The sequence below is a fragment of the Hypomesus nipponensis genome, chromosome 21, assembly GCF_054491055.1.
Source record: "Hypomesus nipponensis isolate SF chromosome 21, ASM5449105v1, whole genome shotgun sequence".
Lineage (NCBI taxonomy): Eukaryota > Metazoa > Chordata > Actinopteri > Osmeriformes > Osmeridae > Hypomesus > Hypomesus nipponensis.
In genome coordinates this window covers 10,342,609-10,359,475 of record NC_140381.1, presented here as the reverse complement: position 1 = coordinate 10,359,475, position 16,867 = coordinate 10,342,609, and the positions used below count along the sequence as shown (strand labels likewise).

General features: G+C 41.8%; 3 protein-coding genes across 5 annotated transcripts; 1 reads left to right on the top strand and 2 right to left on the bottom strand.

Annotated features, from left to right (window-relative positions):
* The first annotated feature begins 248 nt into the window (after positions 1-248).
* LOC146237935 (phenazine biosynthesis-like domain-containing protein 1) lies at positions 249-2,518 on the top strand. The gene is made up of 9 exons (XM_084685335.1): positions 249-401; positions 629-728; positions 975-1,073; positions 1,288-1,397; positions 1,477-1,506; positions 1,588-1,676; positions 1,759-1,934; positions 2,082-2,144; positions 2,335-2,518. The coding sequence occupies exons 1-9, from the start codon at positions 318-320 to the stop codon at positions 2,445-2,447; spliced, it is 864 nt and encodes a 287-aa protein (XP_084541461.1). The 5' UTR covers positions 249-317; the 3' UTR covers positions 2,448-2,518.
* Positions 2,519-2,526: 8 nt separating this feature from the next.
* On the bottom strand, positions 2,527-6,990 carry LOC146237934 (uncharacterized). Its single transcript, XM_084685331.1, has 9 exons — positions 6,571-6,990; positions 6,416-6,446; positions 5,004-6,239; positions 4,816-4,857; positions 4,537-4,643; positions 4,200-4,261; positions 3,821-3,987; positions 3,417-3,572; positions 2,527-3,148 (listed from the first exon to the last, which is right to left on the bottom strand). The coding sequence occupies exons 1-9, from the start codon at positions 6,655-6,657 to the stop codon at positions 2,772-2,774; spliced, it is 2,265 nt and encodes a 754-aa protein (XP_084541457.1). The 5' UTR covers positions 6,658-6,990; the 3' UTR covers positions 2,527-2,771.
* A 701-nt stretch (positions 6,991-7,691) lies between these two features.
* b3gnt2a (UDP-GlcNAc:betaGal beta-1,3-N-acetylglucosaminyltransferase 2a) lies at positions 7,692-12,340 on the bottom strand. Of its 3 annotated transcripts, XM_084685334.1 has the most exons (4): positions 11,832-12,340; positions 10,277-10,412; positions 9,606-9,714; positions 7,692-9,439 (listed from the first exon to the last, which is right to left on the bottom strand). In XM_084685334.1, the coding sequence occupies exon 4, from the start codon at positions 9,416-9,418 to the stop codon at positions 8,213-8,215; it is 1,206 nt and encodes a 401-aa protein (XP_084541460.1). In that variant the 5' UTR covers positions 9,419-9,439; positions 9,606-9,714; positions 10,277-10,412; positions 11,832-12,340; the 3' UTR covers positions 7,692-8,212. The 3 variants fall into 3 exon arrangements, with proteins under 3 accessions (XP_084541460.1, XP_084541458.1, XP_084541459.1); XM_084685332.1 differs by lacking the exon at positions 9,606-9,714; XM_084685333.1 differs by lacking the exon at positions 9,606-9,714 and having other exon boundaries at positions 11,956-12,340.
* Between the last annotated feature and the right edge of the window lie 4,527 nt (positions 12,341-16,867).

The following is a 16,867-nucleotide window of genomic DNA, read 5'->3' as shown; positions in this document are numbered from 1 at the left end:
GATGGGGAAATGGGGTAAGTGAAATTGGGTCAATGTGAAACACTTTTTTTGTACTCATATCGATCAAAGCACAAAACTGTCAACCGGTCTGGATAGGTGGAAGAACCTTATAGGCTAAACATCGCCTCTAAAACCTCTAAATTTCACTCTATTATGAAGAATATGATATTGCGCACTGTCTGTCGTTATCCAATCGAGAAGGTAATTGCACGGGGTCCTTCATGAAACACTTCCGTATTCGGCGCGTAATGACGAGTAGGCTGGGCTAACAGTCTATTTTTTATTTTTTTACTTTATTGACCAGGTCTTGCTACGTTATGGAGATTCCAGTATTCACTGTTGATTCCTTTACGAACGAACCTTTCAAAGGCAATCCTGCAGCCGTTTGCCCTCTTACACAGGCAATATGTTTTATGATATATGATTATTGCATGCAGGCTATTCCAAGTCATTTGATAAAGTATTTCTTCCAAAACTGTTGTATGGCATGGCCTATCCTACTGTAAACTAATCCCAATTCAAAATAGCAATATCTAAACATTTGAGATTATTTCATTTGAATTGTTCTTATTCGCAGTGCCACGAAAAAGGTAATTAGACAACTCTTCTTCCTTGTTTTTTTATGCAGGAGCTGCAGGATGAGGTCTACCAGAAGATAGCTGCTGAGATGAATCTGTCTGAGACAGCCTTCATTACACGGCTTCACCCAACCGATGACTTCACCTCAGGTGGGACTAGCGTACTAAGAATATTTTCCAACTGAAAAAGGACATCACTGATAAAGTTTACGGAATTATGCAACTTGTTTTGTCAGGACATTGAGCAGTCATGATATCGGAAGATATGTGGACTTTGAGCGTTCTCTTGGTTAGTTGAACAGTGGTTGGTTATGCCTCTAAAGTACTGTACTTGGTGGTCAGTCCACTTCTGTGCTACCATGCATTGCCAGTGATGTTAATGTTTGTCCTTATCAGGAGCCCGCTTTCGCCTGCGATGGTTCACCCCTGCCAGTGAGGTTCCCCTGTGTGGCCACGCCACCCTGGCCTCCGCTGCCGTGCTCTTCTATAAGAAAAGTATCGTCTGAAATTACTTTTCACTGACTTCAAAGTACCTGCATTAAATGTGTATATTTATACACATTTTATGATATAGTATCTATTTGATGGATGTGCCTGAAGTGTAGATTAGCAAAGAACAGAAGATATAATTGTATGTAATAAGTCATTTACACAATTTTTTGGGGGCCAAATCTTGTGCCACAGTGTAATCATTTTCCTCCTCTGCCAGAGAACAGTAATTCTATGGTGGTGTTTGAGACTTTGAGTGGAGAACTGTATGTTCGCCAGCAGAGAGATTTACTAGTCATGGACTTCCCCCTCGAACAACCCATACCCCAGGTAGGGCATGGAAATAAAGGTTGAACCTCAAAAGGCCTGTCTAATAACTTGTAATATGGTATGTGTTTGTCTTCATCAGGTGGCCAAGGATTTTAAAGACCTTATTAAAGTAAGTACAACAAGTTGTTTTTCATGTTATGCTACACATGGTTTTCCTGCGTGCATTATGTCTCTCTGTGTGTTTAAATAGGCCACAGTGGGAGACCACCCAGTTAAAGAAGTGTTTTTCTGTACCACCATCAAAGAAATACTTCTTTGTCTCGATGATACCTGCGACAGGTCAGTGTTTGTGAATGTGCTGATGTTTGTGTGTGTGTACAGGGTGCTCTACATCAGGGGTGTTTGTGTGTGTGTCCTCCAGGTCAGTGCTGACCAGCCTGCAGCCAAACCACACAGCCCTGTTAGCTAGTGAGAGCAGTGGAAAGGTAATGGGAGTCACAGTCACAGTGCGTGGAGACCCCGAGTGCCAGGCTGGTTATGACTTCTTCTCCAGAAACTTTGCCCCCTGGTATGGAATCCCTGAGGACCCCGTCACTGGTGTGTGCCTTTATGCCAGTAATAACATCCTTGTGGCCCAAGGGTGACATTGGTGCTTACAAGAGCCAGGTTAAAAAATCCATCTTACATGAGGTTGATGTATGGCTCAGTCAATGGCAGTGATGGTAAACACATTTTTCACTTTAGGCTCTTCGCACACTTTCCTAGCAAGTTACTGGTCTGCAAAACTGGGCAAAAAGAAAATGCTGGGTAAGGTCGATACATTTTTTTGATAAGTGTATTGCTGTACCTGGTATACTACAGACAGTTTAAAGCAGAGTGCAATGCAAAAACTATAATGTAGACATTGGTCGTGATGATACTAGTGTGACACTCCAGTACCAGTCTATGAAATTCATTTTTATAAATGGACGGCAAACTTACTTGTTGTGTCTACCAGCGTATCAGTGCTCAAGTCGTGGCGGGGAGTTGCGGTTGGAAGTGAGGGATGATGGAAGAGTGGACATCGCTGGCCAGGCTGTCATGATCCTGGAGGGAACTCTGTCTCTGTAGTTTCTCTACATTTCCTTACAGATTTGTCACAGGCGTGACACTGACAATAAAAGTGAAATGATGAATTCTTACGAGTGAGTTTTTTTTTTTTATTCATTCAGAATGGCACATTGTGAGGAATGAATCATTTGGTGGCCATGTTCCCAAACATTGTTAGCTCATAGCTGCCTAAATAAACAAATCTATAACAAATTCTAATTGAAATAAACGGGTTTCCAATATGTAATTTACATTAAAAAACAAAACAAAAATAAATATATCCAAATAAATCAAATTAACTAATGTAGTCAGGAAACAGTTCTCATTGCCCTTAGGGGATATAACTTAGCTTCCTCTCGGGGTCCCTTCCCCAGGTTCCATGTACCCATCGAGCGGATGTAAGGGGCTGAAACGCAGCAGAGGCAAGTCCACCGTGGTGCAGCAGTCTTTAGGATGCGACCAGCCCTCCTTCGGGCGCCGTATGGGTGGCGGTGGAGGGGGCACGTCCGAGTTCACAGAGCGCTCGTCATCGTTGTTGTTGTTGCCGTCGCGGTCAGCGCTCCCAAAGATGCTGCTCCGGCAGCGGACCAAGAAGGTCCCCCGGTGATGGCGGTGGTACAGAACTCCCATGACGGTCATCAACATCAGGAGTAGGAAGCTCAGCAGGAAAGAGACCACGTAGATGCCTTGAACCATCCCGGATGACGTTGCCAACACACAGCCTTAAAAAGACAAAGGTATCAATTAGAACTGTTCTACCGTTTTTCTGTCTGTTACTATTAAATACCCCAAAAGTCGAACAAAGATTGCAGATTGTATTTCATCATTCAGGACGCCAAAGAAAGTGACAGTTAAGCGTGTGTGTTTTCTTGTGCTTTCTTAAGAGAAGATGTATGGCAGTGAAAAAGGGGGTACCAGTGTTACTGGGCTGCAGATTAGGGCTACGCTGATGCTTCATAAAGTCCTCCTGACTGTGGCGTTGTTCAGTACCTGTAGCCTTAAGGTCCACACACAGGGTTCCTCCAGAACCCAGACGGGACGCGTCCTCAAACCCGGGCCGGCAGCGGCAGGCGTAGGAGCCGAAGTGATTCAGGCATTCGGCGTTGATGTCACACAGCACCAGCTGGGTTGCGCATTCATTGACATCTGTCGTGCATATGCGAGCAAACACGTCAACACATGCAGACTAAGGATAGTTGCCAAATTCATTCAAACTTGGATGTATTACCATCATCTCCAAGTCAAATCATCTATACTCAAAAGAAGAGTATTGATCGTAGTACCGGTTCTATGTTTAGTTAGGCAGTCCTTGTCTGGTCAAGAAGGGTGTGTGGTGCGAAGGAATTGGATACATTGGCTCGAATATCGACCAATCAATCTTCTGGAAGGCCTACCTGCAGTGGATAGCGAGATGATCATAGCCTGCTCAAAGCTGCCATGGAGACTGATATTTGTCGAGACCAGCTCCCGGAGAGCAGCGTGGAGGGTGCTTTGGAACTTCATCCCCGCCGTACCATCTGCCATCTGCAGCCAGAGGATGTACAGCACTCCAGCACTCAGCCTGGGTGGTATGAAGACACAAACAAGTGGTTCTCCATGACTACATCTCGTAGCTTAATTAAAACAACTACATCTCCAAAATTGAGGATACGCATTTGAGTTTGGGTTCAAGTTCATCACAATGGCAATATTGCATTTTATATTATGTATAGCCATCTCTCGGATAGCGGATAGCAAAAAAGGGAAAGATATTTTCAAGGGGCTCATACTAACCTTTTTATTCTTTTGGAGGATATTGTTATAGATTGAATGAGAATCTTCAATTGTTCATGGATCTAAAACAAAAACAACAAAATCATAACACAGGACAAGCATAAAACAAATGAGAAATATTTACTAAATTTCAGAAGCAGTATAAATCCTTAATCCATATAATCTAATAATATATTGTATATTTAGCAGACGCTCATCTCTAAAGTGACATACAGGGGGATATTTGACCCTTTGACCTCTTGATCTGCAGTCAAATGCTCTGTCATTGAGCTATATCCATCCCATATAATAATCCAGTGGGATTCACTTCCCACAGCATTACAAGATGACAACTCACTAGTTCTTTTGTTGACATCAGCAGTGTACTCGAGAGATGGTCCCAATGCTCCTCAGAATCATCCTCAAGGGAGAAGGTGAGCTCAACAGAAACTTCAAACAGATGATCTGGAAGTCATAACATAGGGTGTACATAATGGTGCATTACCCAAAGTCATAGAACAATACCCACCTCACGGCTCTCGTAATCTATGCTCTTATGATTATACAAGGGATCTAGATCAAACCTTTGAAGCAAATGCAAAATCAAATTTAACATGGACTACATTCTGACACTCACCCCCAGGTAGGTGTGGCACCTCAGTGTGATTTTGGGCGTGTCCTGGTAAAACGAAATGAACATGGGAGACAGTGGAGGTCATATGTTTCCATCAACTATTCTACAATGGGGAGGCTTTTACTTACTACCTCCTTCTCTGCTGTCTGACAGGAGTTCCACCGTGTTTGGGAAATGGGCTATTGCATTACCCTGGTCGTCATCGGGCATGGGGGATGCAATTGTCGGCAGCTGCTCAGCGGCATTCATACTCCATGATGTTTCCATAACGGGATCTTCCCCTTGGTCAGTCCTGGGTGGTGACACGTAGTGGGACTCCTCCACTGAAACAACGTCGGCTGTGTAAGATGCGTGTTCCTCGGTGGCAGGGGGGACGTGTGGGGAATGAGCGTCCACACTCCTGCGTACGTCTGACTGGATGTGTAGGAAGGTATGAGGGTTTATGACAGACTCTGTAGCTTGGACACCTTTCGAGTACATGTTCAAAGACGACGAGTTGATCTCCACCTCATTTCTGGAGAGCTGTATTGGGGTTTGAGAGGCACTCCTCCCTAATCGGGAGGTCCCCAGGGTGGGTACTATTGCTATGGTGGGGGTGGAGGTAAAGGCGGGGGTGAGAGGGGAAGGAGGGATTATATCCCTGATGTGGTTGACCATTCCTTGCCAGGTTAGATTGTGCTCAAGCGGAACCTTCTCCACTACTGTCTCCTCGGTCCTTGCACCGATCCACTCATCTTCCTCAACCTGAACAGGAGACGACCGAGAGTGTTTCTGTTGAGTAATTGGTTCATCTTCTTCTAATGGAAGCACATTGGACACAGAGGTGAGCAGGTCAAAGTATTCCTTCATCTCACTGTAGTTTCCCTGCACTGCCGGTGTGGAGCTTTCCAGTAAAATGGAGTGGGTAGGTTCACTCCCCTTGGTGGGTACGTACGTCGTAAAATCTCTCTGAAAAATTGTTGGCTTTACCGTCTCATGCTTCACATCTTCCTTCATCCATTTATCGTTTCCCTCTGTGTCGTCGTCATGTGGCTTGTATACAATTGGCGGTGAAAATGCTTGGTACCTCCCATAGAATCCTCTAAAAGGAGGGATGGGACTTCCTCTGATGAGCAGGATCACATGGAGAGTATTGGACAGGGATGTGTACTTGGCCTCCTGCCAGCACTTCTCCAACACCTTGTTTCCCCCAGACACCCCAGAGGGCTCAGCCAGTTGGATCTGGTCTAGTTTGAGGTGGCAGGCGTCAGGAGGAGTGAAGTCTTTCAGGTAAAGTCGAACATGTTTCCCAGGGTGTACTTTGATGGTCCATTTGCACCACAACGGAGGGTTGGAGCACAAGTAATCTGGGGAGAAGAACTCGCCGCTGTTACCTTGCAAGACCTCGTGGCAGCTTCGGAGGGCAAAGAAGGCGTGGCCATCTTCTCCTGAAGAGAAGGTGTCAAAAGACAAATACAGAAAACTTTTTTAGCCCAGTACCCCCTTCCTCCCCCCACAACTATCATAATCAGGTAGCCCATCCATGAATTCAGTTTCACAACTTCATTGTTTTCCCTTGATGGTATGACAAAGCATACCAAAGTCTAATCTTTTTTTTTTTTACCTGGAGCCTCATAAGCGTCATTTTCATTTGTCTATGGAAGAAAATAACTAGTATGATTAAAATGTAAAGGTTTTCAGATTGTATAACAAAACTAAAATGAACTGCATTGCCGTAACTGAGTGGACGTATAATTGCGAATGGGAAAGTCTACTTACAAAAGTAGAGTCACAGAACACGATAAATATGCCAAATATCAGTAGAAATATAAACATAGTTTGCAATCTATTACGATTTCTTAGCATTTTAGACAACTTTGTCTGAACTATAAGAATGTTTTGCAGTTTCTTCCGCCGCACCCGCTGAAGATAGATAACGGTGGGTTTTTTTTTCGATTTCCGCCAATGGTGAACATTAACACCTGAACTATATTTTCAATTAGAATGATTGATGTGGCATACGTTTACCCCTTACGTTCATGTGTTTCCAATAAGAAAGATTCGTGTTCGACCAGTGGATGTCGCCATTATTCTTCTTCCACTTTCAAATGACTGCCTGCATGGAAAACTACTCCAACTGCTACAACACCACGTAATTTAAGGCAAACAAACGTTCAGAGAACTGTGTCCTCCAAGGTTTTTATTTATTTAAATGTTTTCAGGTCTTATAACTATTTTTTTTTTTTTATCGAGTCAATGTTTTCCTTTCGAGCCCAAACAAACATTAAAGCACTTCACTGTTCTCAAAGTTTAAACAATTATTTATTCTTCTACAAAAACAAAATACAAGGTTGCCATTCCTTTACCTTAAGCCACTTTAAGAATAATAACAAAAACAGCAAAAGGTAGAAAATTAGCTTTAAAATGATTTAATTATACATCTCTCTACGTCCATGGAGCTGAAAGTATAAACCCAGATGATTCTATTAAAAGCTTGGTATTGAGAAAGCAGCACACATGTCAGTACTATTGTAAAGAAGATCAACCTCTTCCACAGAATACACATTTTTCACAATTTCTTATCTTAAAAATGAACAAATGTCAATCATTGACAATAACCATAAATGTATTATCAAAACATGTGCAACTTTAGTTCTCAATTATCTAACCAACACAAACAACACTAACAACTCTAACCCACCCCTCCACCTACAAATGTACATTATAAATAGATGTCTCAATGATCAAGTGCAAATATACCTATAAAGAATATGAACACCCTGGTATGTCGCATTAACAATACTATTGTCGTGAGCAAATTCAGTAGTATACAATATCTGACGACACAGTTTCTGATCCAGTCAGTCATAAAGCTGAATAGGGACACACAACACACCACATGACCAAAACAATAACATTTAATAAAGTAGGTACTAGGTAGGAAAGACAATGAAGCTGTCACCAATACAAACCTCTTTGAGGGTCAATCAAAAAACATAAGGCAGCAAATCAAACGGTGACCTCAAAGCTTTGTTAACATTTTGCTACATCCATTGTTAGCTTGCCAAAGTCTGCATATGGCCAAGAAGAGACAGGACTGAAGATTTACCTGCAGATAACTGTCTGTTGACATCTACAGTAATTCAAACATTGCTGAATGTAAGCTGAACGGTGTCGTTTTGCATTGAACTCCAATACATTTCTTTCAAATAAAGGATTAATATCAAATAATTGTATATCTAGCAAAAATGTAGGTAGATTCTAGGACTGTCTCAAACCTCCTTTTCATTCTAATAGAATGATATTGTAAAAGAATGTACGGAAAATGCTGTACTCTTAAGTTGTTGCCTGATTCATACAATTACGTGACTTTGATGCCATGATAAAAAAAAATTGAGACAACTGACTACTACACAGACGATCACTGACATTCAGTGTCAGGATTGTTGAGCCAAGCCCATATCTGAATCATTTCCTGTGGCGTCCTACTGTGAACTAGCATCAAGCTTTTGTAGACGCATGGGTTATTCCTGTACTTTTCCTCAATGTCAAAAGTCTGGAAGCCTTTGTGTTTCTCTGGGACTAGCCCCAGCCTTTTCATACACATCCCCGTGTACACGTCATCGATGGGGTAGAGTGGCACTTGTTGGGAGATGTTGTAGATGCGAATTCCCAGTTCCCCCGAGTACAAAAACCCTCCACCTCCCGCATAAGGTGGGTAACCCCCGACAAACACACTCTCGGGTATAAAGTACTTGAGTTTCCTGTCCCTGTGGGGGCCGGCATTGGTAATCACATCCCCTATGAAGAGATCCGTGGCTTGTTTTCTTGGGAGACCTTTTAAAAAGTCTAAAATTCTCAAGGTGTTGACAAAGACATCATCGTCCCCCTTGAAAATGTACTTGGTGTTCGGGCACCTCTTGTTCAACCACTCCAAAAAGAGTACATCTTTGAGAGTTAAATTGAAAAAGGAGTCCCTGAAATCCCATTGGAGTATGTCTCTGTGAAGCTTTGCCTCATGTTGCAGCATCCCCGAAAGGTCTGGGAAGTGGTCGACAGCTGTGGAATTGCCCAGCAAAAACACAGTGACCACTGTTTGATTGGCTAAGATGCCCGCTTTTCCCCAAGATTCACGAATGGCCTGCCGGCGGTCAAAGTGGGACGTAAGAGACTTTATGGCCAATAGTAGGAAGGGTTTGCCTTTGCACACATGGGGCTGGTCCATTAACATGGGGTATGACCGGCAGCGCATATTCAACAGGAAGTCTTGGAAGCGCTGAGGAAGGGAGTTGTAGTCCGAGATCTTTGTAGTGATACTGTAGTCTGGTTCACAGGAACCAATGGGGCTCGTGTTGTTAAGCCAATCAGGGAGCTCAGAGAGGGAGTCGTTGGCCAGCACAGTCCTAATGAGGGGGTTGTAGAGGAAGTCCAGCCTCTGCTGCTCGTTGTTCCAGTAGGACTTGCTCACCGTGTGCTTGCTCCAGAACTTTGTCGTGGGGATCCGAATCTTCTGACTCCCACCCTTCTCCTGACCCAGGTTCAATGACACCCCCACCAGGATACAGATTAAGATATTCAGCATCATCATGATACACAGGACCCTTGATTTCCTCTGCCCAGCATGCATCTTTTCTTCTTCTCTCTGGGCCTAGACATAAAAAGAATACAAGGAGCCAGTGTTTACAAGCCATATTACAGAGCTTAGATAGCATTTGCATTACAGTGGCAAGCAAGTTCTAAGTCTTTTAGACTTACAAAAAGCCCAGGAGGAATGGCAACATTTAGAAACATGGAACGGGCGATTTGTAGCGTACGCTTTCAGCCGAAGGTAGAGTCAAGGAGAAAACTGTTGAGGCACGTCAGTCTTCGTTGCTTGTCCTGTGTTTGGCCTGCCACATATGAGGCCGCTTACCATGCCTAATCCTAGAAGAATAAGCCATGCACATTTTTCTTCATCCTCCTACACTTTATGATGTCCTCCTCTTATTCCCACTTTTTTCTCATACCCCAATGTATTTTGTCCTCCTCTCTTCCCTTCTCACAATGCCAGAGGGGCATCATGTGTTCTCAATTTGAGCCTCCTCGTGACACCAATTTACTGGTCTTTCAGTCACAGTATATTGTTAGATCCACAGACAAAAGACCCTACTTTTTTTTTGTACGTCATCATACATTTTTTTTCCAGTCAGGCTTCAGGCCTAAAGGTCTCACCCAGGGTGAGAAATACTGAAGGCATGTATAGAACCTCAAAGGTTATGGCCACAAGATACATTCAGACCAGCAGATAGGGAGTTAGAAGTCTTGTCCTTAGTGCTATGACTTGCTATAGCTCCTCGTGGAGGAAATTATAGGACCCAGTCAAAGCATGTACAATGCATTTTTCGGATCCGAAAAAGAACGCCAAGAAAAGCTCAGGGTGCAAAAAGAAAATAGGTCACCCAGGGCTCAGGCTTGCTCCACACTGTGCACACAATCCACAACTAACCTGTGAGCTATGGAAGATGATTGAACAATCTGTTTTACTGGTGTTCCAGTCTTCTTAACCCATGTAGATCATCTGCAAGGGAGTGGCCCACAAAGACATAAAAAGGGGCTAACCAGGAGTGTGTTTTTACAGCCACCTGAAACAAAACACAATAACACAGCATGTTAATATAATATTAGGAAAGGAGGGGGGGATTGTTGTCTGAGGTAGGCTTAGAAAAATTGGTCTCACGAATGCCTAAATTCTAAGAAATCAACGGAAAGCTCCTAAGGAGAACAGGTAGTGTATTCAAGCCTGTTGCAAGGGCAAAGCCTGGCTATTGTAATAACTGTTGATAAAAGTCGCTTGACAAGTTTGACAAAGCAAGCCTCATACCAGAGAGAACGCATGACCTAACCTAAAGGTCCCATATATTTAATGTATATGTATATATAATGTTGATGGTGTTCAAAGTCTGCTGAGGCCTGGGCATGTACACCACAGATTCACAAACATGACTCAGGCCTGTTTTATACCCATAATTAAGGAGATATATTGAACTGTAGGTAAACAAGCTTGTATAAAAGCACAGGCTGGAAAAAAGGGGACTAGTCCACGAACCAGTTTTAAGTTTAGTCATTCATTTAGGTGTTAGTAAGTCCAAGTTTGACCTGAATACCTTACATGCCGTACCTGTAACATGAAGGTATTAGCAAGACTGTACATGAGTCTGATACAAGTCCTTTGCCACCAACAAGTCAAATCTGATGTTGATTGTTTCCTAACATTTGAAATTACACACCTATTCTCAGTAGGGCATAATAGGAAGGTCATTTGAGGTGAGGACTTTACAGAGTTGCCTTGTCTGATATAAACTGGGCAGCTATGCAGCAGCAACTGGGATATCAATATTATAGTGGAGGCAATCCTGACCATAATCCAGAAGAGAGAAGAAGCCTACTAACCCAAATGAAAAAAGTTCAATTTCTCCACATGCGTGAGAGAATTACCAAACCCAAAATTGAAATTATAAGAGGAGCATTAAAATGTGCTAACCCTGTGCCCTCTACTTACACTCTACTCCAAATACTAAGCCAAACACATATTCCTGACAGACTATTGATTGACAGAGGCCAAGGGTAGGCTCAACAGTTGAATAAGAGCGGCGTAACAATTGCGAAAGTGAGTAGCAGAACGTTTTGCACATTCAAATTCATACTGCACACTTGAATGCAATGTTAAAGCTGAGCGATACAGGTTTCACACGCTGTATATTGATTCAATACAGAACTATACGAAAGCACATGTATTCTTTAAGTACAAAAAAAGCGTTTACAGGGATGACTTAATGGCAATGAGAAATTCTCATTCACTCAATGTAAGACTATAAGACCATAACTATGATATGGGTTGATGTAGCAGAGCCTACATAAGATTTCACTACTTTATAAAAGATATTATAGGCTAGGTTATTAAATGTTCTGGTAAGCAGAGTCTACTATCTAAAGCGGCCATAAAACCACAAAAAAAAAACATGAAGACGGAGAATGCAGTCCAACCAACCCAACATGCATACCTGCGGCATAGGCCTGCTTCACCTGAATGGCAAATTTTCCGTTCCAATGAGTCATGTTGTTGAAGCGCATATTCTGTGCACAGGCAGAGGTGTCTATTCTTATCCTGCCCAAGGCTGTACTCACCAAAAGAGACGATAATCATAGCCGAATAAATCCATTTTTTATGAAAGCAAAATAAAGTTTCCGGAAAAGTTTAAGTCCATGGCCAAACTAGACTCTCCGATATTTCTTAGTGTGTCCACAAGCAATAATCCATGCCATATCGGAGAACATCATCAGTCGGCGGACAACGAAGTGGGGAGTACAAATAATATTTGTAATTTCCTTCGCGTTTGAGGTAGGTCAATAAAAAAGGCTCCTCCTTTTGACGTAGTGCTTTGGGGCGGTGGCGAGCATGCTGTACATGAGTTTAAAGGTATTCTACGTGCCTTTCCAGACGATTGTTGTAAGGCTATTTAATTTAATGAGGGAGCATTCATGGAAAATAATAGTATCGTTGCCTATGTCTACTCCTGGCCAAGTAAATGTCTTTCTGAGCCTGTGTCACAAGACATCAACTGCCATGTGAACGGATTGTGACAGAGCATGCGTGTATTCCGAACCTTAGGGGGAAAAACATTACAAGTTTGATTTTACACTCAGGTGGTTGATTTGTTAAACGTAGACTGAGAGAGACTCGAGAGTCGAGAGACTGAATGAGATCACAAATAGATTCACAGGGCAAACTTCGAGTGATCATGGCATCATTGGCATGAACTTTAGTAACCTCCTTTTACACAAACTGACCACCACGGAATTACACCTGTGTAGACGGGTAGTCTTTTTGTCTCGTCCCTGTATCTAAGGCCTACAGTTTAATTGAATTTAATTCACTTTATTAATCCCTGAATATATTCAAGAACGACTGGAGTCCAGTGTTATATTTTGCTATGCTGCTGGCTAAATGCCATATAATTACAGCTATCTCAGTCAGATGTATTTATATCTGCCTATCGAATGTCTGTGAGATTTAATTAAGGAGCCTACTCGTCCAACTTAACCCTGCACCAACCCAACCTGAATCGAATGACCCCCTTTTAAATTGAATACTCAAATCTGCTCATCTTTGGAAAATGTCCAAAACGCTGTGTACTCTGCAAATGGGAACATGCATCTATTTTCATTTGGTAATCGAAGTCTAGATGTTTTAATGATACATGAACATTTATTTGGTCTCTACCAAAGTCTGAAAGAGTGACCAAACTGAAGGGGTTTACAGGCTGTGTACTTCCAAAATTCCCGTGGTCCTCTGCACTTCCTGATTCTTCCCCCCTACAGATTAGGCAATGGCAGTCCTATGTATTTTCTGACCTTTGTGACACTCAAAGATGGGAAGACTAGAGCCTGTAATGAAATCCAGGAGGATCAGATACCAGAGCCAGACAGCTTCCGAGAGGTTTAACCAGGGTTGAGTTTATTTTCAGTCAGCTATGCCATTACTAACTAAAACATGGGTAAGGCGTGAATGTACTTGTGAGACTGTGGACGGAATGAAGTCAGTGGGTCATTAACACACCTGGGTTCGTAGTAAGGACAACAGGGATATTTTGTTTGCTCTCTTCGCTCTCAACTCTCAGCTATTTTGAGTTGACTGAGCTGCACTAAGCTTGCTCTCATGAGACGAAACCCTATGAATATAGCCAGACGAAAACAGCCAGGAACTATTATGTCAGTATATTATATATTTATATAGAATATTTAAATATATACTATATTTATGTCAGTGCAATACAGAAAATCCCAAATAATTTTACTGATTAAATACTGGCTAGCTATTTAAGAAAAATACCATATTAAAAGTGAATGGTTTATTTCAGTATGTATAGCTGGAAGGTTATTTGCTACAATTGTTGCTGTGTAGACTACACAAAGACACAACAATTTAGCCTATAAGAGCCAGCTGCATCTTGGACAAGGGCAGTCTTCCCACCATTTTAGCCTACTTGGTCAGGTTTCTTGAGGCATGGATATGGCGATCCACAAATGGGCATACGACAGGATTCGTACAAATGTAGTTGTTGTCTTATTTATGTGAATGCGATACAGAAAATACAAGACTATATTACAGCATTGCATAGCACAAAGGGAAAAGATACAAACATGAATGTAAACATAGCAAACACCCCTTAGGCAGAACTGCACTGTATCAGGAACATGTGTCAAAACATGTTATTATGAAGAATATGACTGTTAGGATAATTTCTCAAGTAATGCACAGAGTCGTCGGATTCAAAGAAAGTACAATAGTTTAATGCTTGCCAGCAAGGAGACAAAGTCTGATCGCAATACAAAGTTTGTCCGCTAGCATGTTGTGCTAGCTAGCTATTTAAGCAGAACCGCTCTTTACAGTCATTGGTTAAGACAAAGGCATGCAAATGTTCCATTGCTCTTCTTCATTGGCTCCTTGCATAGACCTGGCGCAGGAGTGTGTGCGTGCGTGTTTGAGTGTGTGTGCCTTTTGACCCCTGTAAGCTTGACCACATGATTCACCCAACACAGATAAGGCCAGACATCTTTTATGGCCTCTCTAGTAAGAGAGAGTGGTCAGCCCAGGTCACCTTGTTTACATATGCCTCGTGTTCCCCAAAGTTCAGATTTGGGGGTAGGCCTCTCTCTACACACAAAGGAATGCTGAACACAGAATCATTCTTATACAGGATAAATGTGCTACATCTTCAATTTTCCCAACATATCCCTCCTGTTTATCCTGAATAAAATGTCTTATTCCAAAACCACGCCTACACACAGTCAATAAAATAAAAATACATAAAATAAAATAATTCATAAAAATCAAAAATGTGTAAAATTCTATAAGACTACACAGCATTATAGTCTAGTAGTGTGAATGCTTGGACATGAGGGAAGCCCATGGTATTGGGTAAAACCCGTCATCACGCAGCTGAATGGTAATTTGACGTCTGATGAGTTGGACCTCATCTCAGATCTCCTTAACCACACAAAATCAAATTGAAACAAAGATTGCAACAAAGAAATCAATACAGAAATTTTCAGGATATAAGAGCATGCCTACTTGTTGTCAATATGGTCATCTCTAAAACCATCAAACATTCAGTACACTGTCAGTCAGGTTTTTCTAAGACAGGCCCTGATTGTGCTCTTCCTCTCCAGGTTAGGTGATAAGCATTTCTCTCCAGGTCAGGGAGTCATAAACCTCAGTTACCCAAACAAAACCCTGTTTAACCCTTAAGTCACCCCAGATTTTGTCTCCAAATGTACTCCCCCAGTCAACCTTATCTCCATTTTATAGGTGGCAAAAGCTTCTCCCCCTTCCCGAAGGTGATCTCCTACAGAGTAGTCAGGACTTACGATCAACAGACATTTCTTTCCAGCCTGCTGCTAACTCTTTTACAACCTTTGCATGATAAGACATCACTTGGGCACAAATCCTGAAATCTCATTATATGTTATCAATTTCTGTTTCTTCTCAAATTAATATCAATTTTCTGTAGTATAACCAAGTTTCTCAACAACTAAACATGAAGCTTTAATGCAATTCCCAAGTAATACTTCATCAAGTCACATAAATGAAACAGCATTGTTATCACCTCTTCCGACAGTCCATAACTGTTCTCAAAACATTCAAACTTCTGCCCTGGAACATAACAAATCAACTGGAACATATTTACATAACTGGTAGAACGTATCATGATGGAGTGTTTGTACCTAAATTTTATTCCACAGAAAGGTTTCTAACCTATCTCAAGATTAAAACTTCACTTCTAAATCTATTTAACATTTGCATTGTTATCAATGAAACATTGATGTTACATCTTTACTTCTCCTTGTTTCTCAAAGTCCAATTTGTTGAAACGGATGCCATGATTGTGTGCATGGTGATTGTGTCATCTTCTCGTAGAAGATGTAGTCTAGTTACAACGGCAACCTCAACGCACTGTACTACAGGCACAGCGCGGAGTTTTCCTTATTTTGACGTCAAACAAAATGCACGCTTGACTCACGTGTACCATGATATCTCCTTGTTTATCACCTCTGAAACTAGACAGGAATGACCTCGTTCACCTTGGGTCATTTTCCAGGACTTAACGTGTCAAATCCGTCACCACAATCCAGTCTCCTTAGGTCAGGAACCTCTCACTGGATTGAGACAGCATCTTTCTCCTGTCTGCGAATTTCAGAAGAAGTAGACTACACAGTAATTAAAATTACATTCTCACAGAGGTCAGTTGAAAGCAACTGACTCGTCATCGGCCCATTCCTGAATCTTTCCAACATTTCTTTAGCTCAATAAAGTTCATGCATATCTTGCTCTCACTCAAATCGGGTATGCTAAAAAAGTTTTTTCTTAAAGTTTTCTTGAATAGTTTGCAAATCCACATGCTGTGAACACTCTTTCGTTATCACTCCCTCCTGTTGAGACATGATGAATCTCATGGCTCAATATTATAGCATAACGAAATAGATTCTTCAGTAACATAAGTTCCTCCTGTGGATTTACACAACCCCTCATTTTGGTGACAATTCTTGCATATCTCTCAAGACAGTCTCATCCCCATTATACCTTTTCTAATGTCAAGACAGACAGACTTGTATGGCTGCCTCCTTCGCTGCCACACATGTTTTAGCTTTCCCAGAAAAATAAAATCAATGTCATCAGTATGAACTTCTAGTTGAGCAAACAAATTCTTCATAATCAATATCTTTCCTTGTAGATAGTCACTGAGGTTAAAACATTGCATCTTTTAACCATAGCGAACAGTAATGAGATGCTATTTCATTGTTCAGTAAACATAAAACTATTGTCATAATGTTGAAGCACACATTATACCCTGTGTAATCTGTTGAATCAGCCGGAATAGCACTGTGCCTAGTTGAGGTCTAGCTTGGCGCATGCAAGACAGTTGGACTTCCCTTTTTGCGAGTTTAAACACTATCCATTCCAACCACGAATTTTCTGTCAGTAAATCCAGTTCTTAATACTAGTGTGTTCTGCTCGTCTCAGCGTTGTTGTCTTTAT

What these genes read in the sequence shown, in the direction of transcription:
- LOC146237935 (XM_084685335.1), top strand. Translation starts at nt 318, where the DNA reads ATGGAGATTCCAGTATTCACTGTTGATTCCTTTACGAACGAACCTTTC. An exon ending in ATTTTAAAGACCTTATTAAA is followed by an intron (nt 1,507 to 1,587) that starts GTAAGTACAACA and finishes GTGTTTAAATAG; the next exon opens with GCCACAGTGGGAGACCACCC. An exon ending in GGGCAAAAAGAAAATGCTGG is followed by an intron (nt 2,145 to 2,334) that starts GTAAGGTCGATA and finishes TGTGTCTACCAG; the next exon opens with CGTATCAGTGCTCAAGTCGT.
- LOC146237934 (XM_084685331.1), bottom strand. Translation starts at nt 6,657, where the DNA reads ATGCTAAGAAATCGTAATAGATTGCAAACTATGTTTATATTTCTACTG. An exon ending in TGACGCTTATGAGGCTCCAG is followed by an intron (nt 6,240 to 6,415) that starts GTAAAAAAAAAA and finishes CCTTCTCTTCAG; the next exon opens with GAGAAGATGGCCACGCCTTC. An exon ending in CATCTCGCTATCCACTGCAG is followed by an intron (nt 3,573 to 3,820) that starts GTAGGCCTTCCA and finishes TATGCACGACAG; the next exon opens with ATGTCAATGAATGCGCAACC.
- b3gnt2a (XM_084685334.1), bottom strand. Translation starts at nt 9,418, where the DNA reads ATGCATGCTGGGCAGAGGAAATCAAGGGTCCTGTGTATCATGATGATG.